The 12987-nt window shown below is 39.5% G+C and overlaps 1 protein-coding gene across 1 annotated transcript in view; it reads left to right on the top strand.

The window, feature by feature from the left end:
* Positions 1–776: 776 nt before the first annotated feature.
* Positions 777–12987, top strand: part of SNX13 (sorting nexin 13) — a gene marked incomplete at both ends in the record, with an annotated part of 157048 nt that continues 144837 nt past the window's right edge. Inside the window, one exon of the mRNA XM_080701842.1 lies at positions 777–1112. Within this exon, the coding sequence (XP_080557968.1) occupies positions 1101–1112 (12 nt within the window). The remainder of the gene's footprint in view (positions 1113–12987) is intronic.

Consider the following 12987-nt stretch of genomic DNA (forward strand, 5'->3'; position numbering starts at 1 on the left):
AGTGGCCAAATGAGAATGAATGGTATCAGTCTGTAGGCTTCTATATACAAAGCTCCAGTTCAGTCCCATTTAAATCAGGCCTACTTACAACACAAGGACACCTGAAATTTGCTCAGTCTCATACACACACACACACACACACACACACACACAGTGTAAAGACTAAGAAAGCGATACAGCTGAAGACAGTAGTTACAAAGCAAAACCTGCTTTGATTTATGTTAAAGGTGTCTTATATCTAGAAAAACTAACCCCTCCTGCTCATGCAAGTGCTGGCCAACCACAGACTCAGCAACAGTGCCTACTCTGCTAAGATCAGAGTAGAGCAGATCCGCCCCTATCACGTCCACAACCTGTCGCGCACCTGGGTAATGAACTCAGAGAGGATTGGCAGACACAAAGGAAAGTTTCTGGCAAAGTTTCGAGAGAGGCACTTCGCAGGGAGCAGTTTCAGACCGCACCTGCAGCCGGGGCAGAGAAGGAAGCCGGTGCTGTTCGGTCGCCGCGGGTCCGGGGAGATGCGCGATGAAAGTTTCCCTACAGGAAATCTGCCTCCCGGTCCCCGAGACCCGCGGGGTGCGCAGCGCCATCAGTCCAAGCCTCAGCCCCGGCCATTCCCGGCCCTCCCCAGGGCCGGCCACCCTCGGCGTGAGAGCGAAGACCAGCGGCCATCCCCGACGGACCCCGGGCGGCGATCCGGACGCGGGGCCTTCGCGGCACTCCCCGGGGTCCCAGGCTGGCCCGGACGCCCGGCCCGGAGGACCCCGCGGCCGGCGCCGACTGGGCAGCTGGGCGGCCGCCCCCGCTCCTCCGCGCGCCGGCGCCATGGAGACGGTCACGAGACGCCGGCGGCCGCCGCGCCGGCCAATCAGAGCGCACGTCGCGGGGAGACGCGGACGTCGCTCTTCCAAGATGGCGGCGCGTCCGTCGCGAGAGACCGGGCCGGGGGGAAGCCAGCGAAGCCGAGTAAAGCTGCCGCCTGGGAGAGGACTGGAGGTGCAGTTGCCGCCGTTGGCGGCGGCCCGAGCAGTTTTCGCTGCTGCCACGGCTGTTGCCATGCGGCGAGGCTAGGGAGGACCTCACTCCCCCGGGGTGTAATAATGTTAACAGAGGTAAGCGGCGACGGCGGCCACTGTTTACCTGTGAAATCGGGAAGGGGCCGGCGCCAGCCTGTCAGAGAACGTCGGCTCTCTGGCCCACGGGCCCGACCCTCCGCCGCGGGCTCCAGGGCCCCAGGAGCGGCGGGGATCCTACAAGTGCCCCCGGAGTCGGAGCTGTGCTGACTCAACAGAGTCTCCCCACCTCCGGCTGCCCGCGCCTCGCCTTTCGCACTTGCACTTACCAGTCGCCCCTGGCTCTGGGCTCCCGCCTGCTGTCGCTGTCTCCTAACTAATCGCTCTCCCGGTGGTGTCCCCTGACAGGCTGCTCAGTGGCAGCGTTGGCCTCTCTGCGTTGCTGCTGGGTCCTGTACCCCTGCGGTTTATCCGATGTCTGCCTCCTTGGTCCCCGGGCTCCAGGGCCCTCCACCTCTGAGCTGGGTCAGCATCCTCGGCTGGTCGCTTGGCCTGACCGGTTTCCCACCTCCTGCCTTGACTGCTTCTTGAAGTGTGCCCTTTCCCTCAAGCTTAGTTTTGTCAGCCCCTTCCCCCACATCTTTCGGGTCCCTGGTGGTAATCGCAAAGTTGAGGTTAGCATCTACCTTCTTGCTTTGAGTATGGCCCCCTTGACACTCTCTGGGGAGCAGTTTTCTCCTTGGGTCTGAAATGGAAGTAGGGCAACAATGACGAGCCAATCAGTTTCCCTTTTCTAATGTCTAGTGTCTATTGCAAAAGAAAAAAAATACTTTTTGAAGAAGTAGAGTTTGCCTTTACTAGCGATACTTTAGGGGGAAGAATTGACGCAACTAGGTACTTGACCCAAATCAATAAGGTTGTGTGTAGTGGAATATACAGGTGTGAGCGTCATTGAATATGAAATACTGAAGCTTGTGGATTTGGTAAAATACTTTCTTAGGACCTATTCACTCAAGTAGAATGGCTCCGGACCTCAGGGACTAGTTTGTAAATTTAGGCTAGGAAGCAATTTTAATGGCCAATGAGAAGTAGTCCTAAATGAACCAAAAGGGAAATAAATACGTAAGTGGCTTTTATTGTGTAAAAGTGATGATAAAGGGACCCACTCTTTTCCTAATCCTTAGAACTTAACTCTGAGAAACCTCCTACTTTGATGTTTGTACTTAATCTACGCACAAACCCTAGTATTAGGTGTGTTTGGTAAATGTTTACTGGTTGACTGTAACTTTTGAACTTCTTATTTCTAGTACTAGAAGTTCACTTTATATTTCCAAAATCTACAGGTTTTTATTCTTGTAGTTGATTTCATTGTCAGAAACTATGGCCATACATTTCTGTAGACTAAACAGAAAAGACCCTACAGGGCACTATGAGGCATGCTTGTAATCATAGCTGCAGGGGAGCCTGAGGCAGGAGGATTTCAAGTTTCTGGCCAGCCTTGACAGCTTAATAGGACCTTGCCACAAAACAAAACAAAAGGCCTAGGGATGTAACTCAGTGATAAAACACTTGCCTATCATGTGTGGGCCCTGGGATCTATCCCCGATACCAGTGGTAGGAGTAGGGAGTGTCAGAAGTTCTATAATTTGCTGTATGTGTAATATTTTGGTGAGAACAATTAGTCGTGTGTATGTGTGTTACTGGGGATAGAATAGAACCCAGGAATGCTTTAACTCAGAGAGATACACCCCTAACCCTTTCTGTTTTTTTTTTTTTTTTGTGGTACTGAGGGTGGAACTCAGGAGCATTCTACCCCTGAGCTATACCTTCAGCCCTAGTTTTTTTTTTATTCTTTATTTTGAAACAGGGTCTCATTGAGTTGTGAAGGGCCTCGCAAAGTAGCTGAGGCTGTCTGTGAACCGCGATCCTCAGGTCTCAGCCTCCCAAGCACTAGGATTACAGGCATGTGCCACCAAGCCCAGCTAACAGCCTTATAAGTTTTAATAACTTTTCATTGGTATCTTTATTGTTTAATATTTTATGAGATGATGTTTTGGTAAAACTTGACTTAAAGTTTTAGAGTTTTAATACTTTCACATGAAAGTAGCAAAATGATAGTGTCTTAATTTGGATGTGTATGTGTACAGTGCACAAGCTTTTAAGTGGCTGCGTGAGATTTCTAGCCTTGGCAGTTGCTACAGGCCATTTTATTAACCACTACTCTGGGATTGCCTCTCCAAAGTTAGGCCCAGATTGAATTATCCTTGGATCACACCTATTGTTTTCAGCAGTCAGTTTATAGATTCAGAAATTGAAGCCTAGAGACTTGTCCAAGGCCAAACAATTACTAGTGACAGTTGAAACTGGAATCTTTTTTCTTAGTTCCATATACATCACAGACCATTTTGCTCAACTTCTTTACAAATCTAGTTTTCAGCTCTCTTGATTGACTTTAGAATGTGCTACATCCTTGTCTGGATATTATCATTAGTTAAACTGAAAGATTATCATTACTTGAGAAAGACTCCTTGCTCAATCTTCTTTTATTTTTTAACCAGGCTTCAAAGTCGTGTAAAACTACTATTTTGAAATAATTATATATACAATTTCAGTAAATATTGATTATTTAAAAATTAGTAGTTCCGAACTTCTTTTTCTGTGTCTTTAAGTGCTAACAGATCAGCAGGTTTTAGGGGATGTGATTTAATTCATCTTAGATCTCAAAATATACATTAATGATCTGTGCTGTAAAAGATTCTGCCCTTGTTTTAATCATGTTTAACAAGCATTTTCTGTGCTGAGATAGTGGTGAATTGTACAGGCTTCTTTAAATCTCAGCATTGAGGTAGGTGATATTATCTGCATTAAGTAGATGAGAAAACAGGTTGAGAAGATTAAAATAGCTTGTTTAAAATCATAACGAGTGATGGGGGAAGGAATCACACTTTGGTACTCTTATTCAAAATTATGTGCTATTTTGGAATTCAATATGGAATGAATTTTTTTGTAGTTGATATCAGTATACTATTTTTAGGTTTTTTTTTAAGTCCAAGGTGAGGATACTGAGTACATGATGAAAACAGCAATGATAAATATGAAACTTTTTAGTTTTGAATTTGTCACACTATATCTTTAATTGAAACCTTTTCAGCAAGTTAACCTGAAAAGGAGAATTACTCAATTGAGCAAACTAATATGTACATTGAACTTTGAGACGTAGGAAAGAAAGATATTATATTAGTGCAAATTGAAGGGACAGGCCCAGTTTCATAGTTACCATTTTAACTTTTTGACTTCAGCTTTTATTTATTTATTTTTTGTGATACTGGGATTGGAACCCAGGGGCATTCTACCTCCGAGCTATACTCCCAGCCCTATTTTTATTTTGAAACAGGGTCTCACTGAATTGTGAAGGACCTCACGAAGTAGCTGAGGCTGTCTGAGAATCTGGATCCTCCTGTCTCAGCCTCCCAAATACTGGGATTACAAGCATGTGCCACCATACCTGGCTTATTCTTTATTTTGAAACAGGGTCTCACTGAGTTGCATAGGGCCTCACTAAGTAGCTGAGGCTTTTTGTGAACCATAATCCTCCTGTCTCAGCCTCCCAAATGCTGGAATTGTGCCCGGCTTTGGCTTTGTATTGTTTTTGTTTTAAACACATTTGAATTGTTTTGAAATTTTGCTAGTCATAAATTTATGTATTTGTTTGTTTTTCATTTTCATTTCTCTATATATTTAATGTCCTATTAATTTTTTCCCTCCTATCTTTGCCCTTACTGGAGTGTCCAACTTTTAATGTTTCTCCTATATTTGACAAAAAATTTGTAATGATATACTTGAAAATTGTTTAATACATACCCATTCACCCTCTATCCTCTTCCCCCCTTCTTTTTTTTAACTACATATATCAAAATAAAGGTGAGAAAAAAATATATATATACATACTTTTATTTTTTGTTTGTTTTGTTTTGGCAGTACTGAGGATTGAATCCAGGGGCATTCTACCTCTGAGCTATACTCCCAGCCCTATTTTTTTATTCTTTATTTTGAAACAGGTTCTCACTAAGTTTCAGAGGGCCTCACTGAGTAGCTGAGGTTGATCGTGAACTTGTGATCCTCAGATCCTTGGGAACTTTCTCAGCCTCCCAAATACTGGGATTATAAGCATGTGCCCCACCATGCCCGGTTTTAGGGCCAGGAATATTTGTTTACCTGAGAATTTATTGCAATTAATCTGAATTTTCACATAATTAAATAGTGAATTTTCATTAACACTAATAAACTTTTTTTGATATTTAAAAAGCTATTAGGAGCTGGACGTGGCGAAAGCTTGTAATCCCAGCATTCAGCAGGCTGAGACAGGAGGATTGTGGTTTGCAAACAGCCTCAGCTACTCAGTGAGGCCCTCTGCAACTTAGACCCTGTTTCAAAATAAAGAATAAAGAATAGAGCAGGGGGTGTGGCTTGGAGGTTGAATGCCCCTGGGTTCCATCCCCAGACACACACACACACACACACACACACACACACACACACACACACACACAAGCTATCAGGATTATGATTTTAAGAATTTACTATTACAGAGAGCTAAAGGCATAGTATATAAGATGTAGGAAAATGGCTGAATTGATCCCAGTGCTGTAGTGTGCTCTGTAGGTTGGTTTTGAAAGACAACCAAAAACTCTCACACAAAACCAAAACAGAACAATTATTAGAATTATTAGGCTTTTGTTACTTGTCCTGTACTTGAAAAAATTGTGGATAAATACAGTAATTATTTAAAATTATTAGTTATTTGGGATATTTGGCAATGTAGGGTACTAAGTGGACACTAAATAAAAATAGTTTGTGTTAAATTACTTTTATCCAGACTTTTTGATTTTTAGATTTTTAGATATTAACACTGATTCTTGATTTTGGAGTTAACATATATGATACAGAGGGAGAAAGGCATGAAAGGGTGTGATAGGTTTTGTGGTTCAAATAGATTCAGAAAATATTTGACAAAATTAAATGGTTCCTTCTCTGGAGGATTTCTCATAACTTTCAATGGATGGTTTACTTGTAAAGATAATTTGTAGCATATTGCAAAGTTATTTAACCATGGAGACTTACAGAATTTTCTAAAAATTTTTGTGTATCTGAAATGTAGCCTTTGACCAACAAGTTCCTATTTCTCTCTTTCCTATAGTCGCTAGTAATGAGTTTTCTCTCTGCATCTGTAAGTTGAACTATTTTAGATTTTACATGTAAGTGAGATCACGGAGTATTTTGCCTTTCTATGTCTGGCTTATTTCATTTAGCATTAGTCTTCCATGTTTATGTTGTAACAAATGTTCTCTTTGTTGATGAACTTTTAGATTAATTATGTATATTGGACATTGTGAATAGTGTAATGTACATAGGAATGCAGATATCCCTTTAACATATTTGCTCAATTCTTTGGATATATATACCCAAAGGTGGAATTGCTGAATCATATGTAGTAGTTCTAAGGGCTGTATAATTTAACATCACCAGCAAAGTATAAGAATTCCATGATTTAGTCCGGGCGTGGTGGCGCACGCTTGTAATCCCCGTGCTTGGGAGGCGGAGACAGGAGGATCACGCAGGTTCGAAGCCAGCCGTGCTGGCTTTAAGAGACCCTGTTTCCAAATATAAAAAAAAGTATAAAATAGGTCTGGGAGTGTAGCCCTAAGGTAGAAGGGCTTCCAGGAACCCCAGCACCACCACCAAAAAAAAAAAAAAAAAGAATTCCATGATTTAAAAAAAAATTCTCTTTTTTTGGCAGTATTGGGGATGAAACCCAGGGGCATTGTACATCCAAGCTACACCCCCAGCCCCATTTTCTTTTATTCTTTATTTTGAAAGTGTCTCACTGACTTGCAAAGGGCCTCACTAAGTAGCTGAGGCTGTCCGCAAACTGCGATCCTCCAGTGTTAGCCTCCTAAATGTTGGGATTACAGGCATGGGCCACCATGCCTGGCAAGAATTCCCTTTTTCTTCACATTCATGACAATAGTTGTTATCTTTCATCTTTTTTGATAATAGCCATTCTAATAGGTGTGAGATGACATCTCTTTTTGGTTTTAATTTGAATTTCCCTAAGGTTCAAAGTGTTTCATTTACCTTTTGGCTGTATTATCACTTCTTTTTAGAAATAACTGCTCAAGCCTTTTGCCCTACAACTTTAAATCAGATAAATAATGTTTAACATTAAGGATTTTGAAATATTAAAATTAAATTTTAAATTTTCATAAGGATTCTTGGGAGTCCTAAGCAGGGAGATAATAGTGTATAAACCTCTTTGGCTGCTCAAACTTTAAGATGAAGTTTTTTGTTTTGTTTTGTTTTGTTTTGTTTTGCTTTTGTGGTACTGGGGCTCAAACCCATGGCCTTGAGTATTCTAGGCAACTTGTTCTATCACTGAGCTATACCTTCAGCCCTGTGTTCCAAAGTTTGATACCAGTTTTATATAGAAATTGATAAAGAATATTTCTTTACCAGTATCTGTTATATTTCTTTTTTTTTTTTTTTGGTGGTACTGGGGTTCCTGGAAGCCCTTCTTCCTCCGGGCTACACTCCCAGACCTATTTTATATTTTTGAAACAGGGTCTCTTACGCCAGCACGGCTGGCTTCGAACCTGCGCGATCCTCCTGTCTCCGCCTCCCAAGTGCGGGGATTACAAGCGTGCGCCACCACGCCCGGCGTATCTGTTATATTTCTGATTAAGTGTTACAACCTTAAGTGTATGCATTTATAAATTTATTGTTGTTATTATTACTGTTATTATTATTATTATTATTATTATTATTATTATTATTATTGTATGTGGGGGTTACTGGGGTTCCTGGAAGCCCTTCTACCTCCGGGCTACACTCCCAGACCTATTTTATATTTTTATTTGGAAACAGGGTCTCCTAAGCCAGCGCTTGCAGCTGGCTTCGAACCTGCGTGATCCTCCTGTCTCTGCCTCCCGAGCGCGGGGATTACAAGCGTGCACCACCCGGCTTATTTTTCTTATTTTATTTGAGGAAACAGTTCAATTTGGGAATAGGAGAATGAAATAAGTAGGTTAAATAAAAGATATGTTTGCGCATCAGAAGGCAGCTGCAAAATGTGTTGCTTTTTATCTCTTAATGTAAAAAATATCAGCATGTACATAGACTTTTGTAGATTATAAAGGATGCTGGATGTCTTCATTTAATTATATTGTTAGATGTACTGATGCTTATGTCATTTTTAGTTTGACTAGAAATAGAGAAGTAGAAAAAAAAAGGGCCTGAGAGGATGTTTGAAATAGATTGCTCTAGGTGAAATCAACTAAGCTGTGTTAGCTAAGAAGTAATGAAAAAGCGAGCAAGGGCATTCTGGAAGGGGAAGAAAATAGGTCCTATCATGAGAAAGAGTTTCTAGTTCTAGCCACCAAATAGCCGTTTGATTGCAGAGCTAAGTGAATTTAGAGTTTTCCCTGAGCGAGGTTCTCAGATTGAGTTTTTTATTTTTATTTTTTATTAATGTTGTTTTGAAATTTGTTGATTTCATCATGCCTCTTACAGTAATCTATAGATTAACTTTCTATTTCAAATCAGGTTTAATTTTATAATACAGTGTCTTCAATGTTTGGAAGGAGACGGAACTTTAAAGTAAGTGGACAGCTTTTAAACCTTTGAACATTTTAAAAAATGGTTGACAGTGAGTGAATAAGTAGGCTAGGATCATGGTGATGCATACTTAAAGTCTATCAACAGTAGTATTTGAGTAGGGAGGCAACTCACAAATTAACTTATATGTTAAGCATTATAAGGGATGAGTCTCAACTTTACCACTTATTTGTGATGTGATGTTGGAAAATCCTTTGAACTTCCTAAGCATTATTTTCCTCCTGTAAAACTGGGATAATAGCACCTTTCTAGCTGCTCTCACAGTGTTAGGAAGATCAAATAAGGTGATGGAGGGTAGAACTATTTGTAAATTGTCAGTCATACAAATATTAGTAACTAACACACCATTTTTTTCTTTATATACCTTACACTAATATAAATTCAAGTACTGGGCTTCATCTAACATTTTTGCTTACTAGCTCATTGATGTGTGTGTGTGTGTGTGTGTGTGTGTGTGTGTGTGTGTGTGTTTCCTTGGACACTGATACAGTTCAGGGAAGGCAGGGAATAATAGACTAAAAGAAGGCAGGGAATAGTCTAAAAGAAGTCAGGAATATACCAAGAGAAATCTTTAATGACTTTCTAGTTACCCTTGGTAAATTCTTTTTTTTTTTTTTCTGGTACTGGGGATTGAACTTAGTGACAGTTTACAAACTCCAAGATATACCCCCAGCCCTATTTTATTTCTAATTTGGAAATAGGGTCTCACAAGGTTGCTGAGAGCCTCACTAAATTGCTGAGGCAGATGTATGCTACCATGCCCAGCTCAACCTTAGTAAATTCTTCAAAGGCAAAGTTGTTGTTTAGGGTAAAACATTCATTCATTCATTCATTCATTCATTCATTCATAGTAGGGATAAAGACATTTTACCTCTGAGCTACATCTTGCCCTTTTTTTATTTGTTCTTTTATTTTGAAACAGGGTCTTACTAAGTTGTGATAGCCTCACAAAGTTGCTGAGGCTGTTCACTAACCTGCTATCCTCCTGTCTCAGCCTTCCAAGTACTGGGATTTATAAGTGTATAACATCATGCCCAGCTAGGGTAATATTTTTAAGGTTTTGGTTATAAATTATCCTGGAGATCAATTTTTGTGGATTAATTTCTTCACCAAATATATGAGTATACGTGTGGTAGGCATGTGCTAAAATGTTCTGGTACTGAAGTGGTGAGTCAGACCAGAAACCTGCCCTCAGAAATCTTATCACAGCTTTATTTAGCTCTGTGCCACTTTGGCCCTTAAAGCTGAAGCCTTGAGGTCTTTTGTTAGAATAAAATAATATGATTAAAGGATGAAAATTAAGAGGAAGACAAGGTTTGAGAATGTAATTAAAAGATAATTATGACTTGGATTAGCTTTACAACTCTAGATAAAGCTACTATAATTTGGTTGAGATGACAGCCCTCAAGTGAGCTTTTTGCAACTGCAGAGTCCACCCATCTAGACTGCTTATTATTGCTCCAACATAATTTATACAGAGAAGGATGGGTTCAGGGGTCAGTGGGAGAACAGAAAAGAAAAAATAATTCTGTGACTCTTTTAATTTTTTTAAGTGTTGGGTATTGAACCCAGAGCTTTACTTTCCCTCGTAGCTACACCCTACTCTCTGTGAATCTGTTGTTGTTGTTTCTCTAAAGAGGTTTTGCATTTTCTTAGATTGGTCTGTCAACTTCTACTGAAAGACTGCAAAATTCATTACCCTAATTAAAGTAATATTGATTCCTAGGTCCCCCACCTCCACATATTACATAATATATATATATATACACACACACACACACACACACACACACACCTTATTGTATTTTTCATACAAAAGGAGTCTGTGGCTCAATGTAGTATTCCACAGCCTAGAACAGAGCTTAACACTTAGTGGGTGTCATTAAATACTCATTGAATGAATGAGTGAATGTTAAATATTCCTTCAAGCTGGCCATAATCCCAGTACTTGGAAGGCTGAGACGGAAGGATCACAGGTTCAGTCAGCACTGACAACTTAGCGAGGTTCTCAAGCAACCTAGTGAAATCCTGTTTCAAAATCAAAATAAAAGCTCAGAGGTAGAATGCCTCTGGGTTCTGTCCCCTGTACCATAAAAAAAAAAAAAAATCCCTCAAGAAAAATTAAAATGAAGGTGAAAAATCACTAAAAGTGTTTGTTACACTTAAAATATCACATCAATTATCCTTAGTGTTTTTCTGCTATGTCTATTATACATTTTATGTGGTAAGGACATTGATTGAACATTATGTTTGGGATTAGTTAAGTCAAAAAGAAGTTAAACATGAGGGGTTTTAGTTAGTAATATAATTGCCTTAATTTTTCCTAAAGGGAAAAATTGGATTAAGTTGTTAACTTGATATAGCATTATAAATTTGAGGAGGTATTAGATTTTTGTTTTGAATCTCTTAGTATTACTTGGTATTTATTATGATTTTGTGAAGCACTAAATAAAATTTTATTCCTTACCTAAATACTCTTAAAGCTTTATTTATCATAGTTAAATAGTACTGATTTTCATGGTACTTTGAGTGTTTTAGTTTATGTGACCTTTTAGGCTACCCAGAAAGTTTGCAAGTATTTATTAGTTAAAAATTTGGTCATGGATTTCAAAGTTAGAAATTTGGGGGGATGATTTTTCAAGGAACTGTTATAACACTATTAGACCATTTTGTCAATGTATAATTTCCTCATATGCAGAAATAATATGTACCAGAATTATTCAGTAAAATAATCCTACTCTGTTTAACTGTTTAAATCAGTGATATGCTCTTCAGAATGTACTTTTGAAGTTAGTACGAGAGGCTCATGTATATCAACTGGGATAGTTCGTCATTGTTGACTTACTGCATTATTTACTCCAATTTCCTGAGAAACTTTGTGTGTGATACTAGGGATTGAACATGGGTGTTCTACCTCTGAACTACACTTCCAGCCTCTTTGTTTTTTATTCTGAAGCAGAGTTTTTGCTCAGTTACTGAGGATGGCCTCAAACTTGCAATTTGATTCTTCTGTCTCAGCGTCCTCAAACTATTGGGATTACAGACCTTTTTATTCTTACTCACAAAACCCTGAGGTGAAGCCTGCTTTGCTCTTGACCTTAGTTGCATTGTTGAAGAAACCTTGGCTGTTGCTTCATTTAATCCTGAATCCCTTCTTCCCTCATTTTCTCACTTCCTGCCTTCCTCCCTTTCCATCTATTTTTCTGTCTGTCTTGGGTATTGAACCCAGGGTCATTCTACCCCTGAGATACACCCCAGCCCTATTTTATTTTTTATTTTGAAACAGGGCCTCATTAAGTTGTTGAGGGCTTCCTTAAATTGCTGAGGCTGGCCTCAAACCTGGGATTGACCCTCCTGTCTCAGTCTTCCATGTACTGGGATTATAGGCATGCGCCACCATGCCATGCTTAATCCTGAATTGGTTTTGCTCCTAACCCTGGGACTATTTTTAGCCTGCCTCTGGTTTGGCATAGGATAAATATGCAATCATTTTGTACTGTGACTTCTTACATTTTCAGGTTATAGTTGTGTAGCAATATTATAGGTGAAAATGGCCTTTGGATTCACATTTTGAAGCTTGGAAATTGTGAAACTGACTGAAGTGGTATTTCAACCGAAGAGTTAAATATGAAAGAAAATTTCACCTTGCTTCAGTTATTATATAAATTATAGAAAATAATGATCAGATTTCAAGATGTAGTATTTTGTGTTATCCAGTGTTTCTACATGCCATAATGTATTTTGTAATTTGTTTACTATTTCTCTTTCTGTGTTTGAAGTAACTTTTTGTCATGATTCTTCTCAAGTGAAAAAAATTGATGTTTAATGAAAATGCAGTTATTAATAATCAGACTTTTACATCTGATTTTTTCTTCCTATAGTACCCACATGTTCAATACTTAGGAGAAGAAAATATTCTGGAGGGAGACTGGAGAAAATATAGAAAGAAAAAATATACTTTATAAATCATGGGTGTTGGTTACATAAAGATTTTTGAAAAACCAGTATTTGAGGGATTTTTTGTTTTTGTTTTGTAAATACTGGGGATTGAATCTCAAAGCTATACTCCCAGCCTTGTTTTATTATTTATTTTGAAACAGAGTCTCACTAAATTGAATGGGGCCTCACAAGTTGGTGGGGTTGGCCTTGAACCTGTGGTCCTTTGGTCTAGCCGGTCTAGCCTCCCAAATATTGGGATTACAGGCATGCATCACCATACCTGGCTTTGAGTTTTTTAATTTATTACAATGGTATCTTATGAGCCAAAAATTCTAAAAGTTAATCTTAGAATATTCAGTCAGGT

Source organism: Muscardinus avellanarius (genome assembly GCF_963383645.1).
Source record: "Muscardinus avellanarius genome assembly, chromosome: 9".
NCBI lineage: Eukaryota > Metazoa > Chordata > Mammalia > Rodentia > Gliridae > Muscardinus > Muscardinus avellanarius.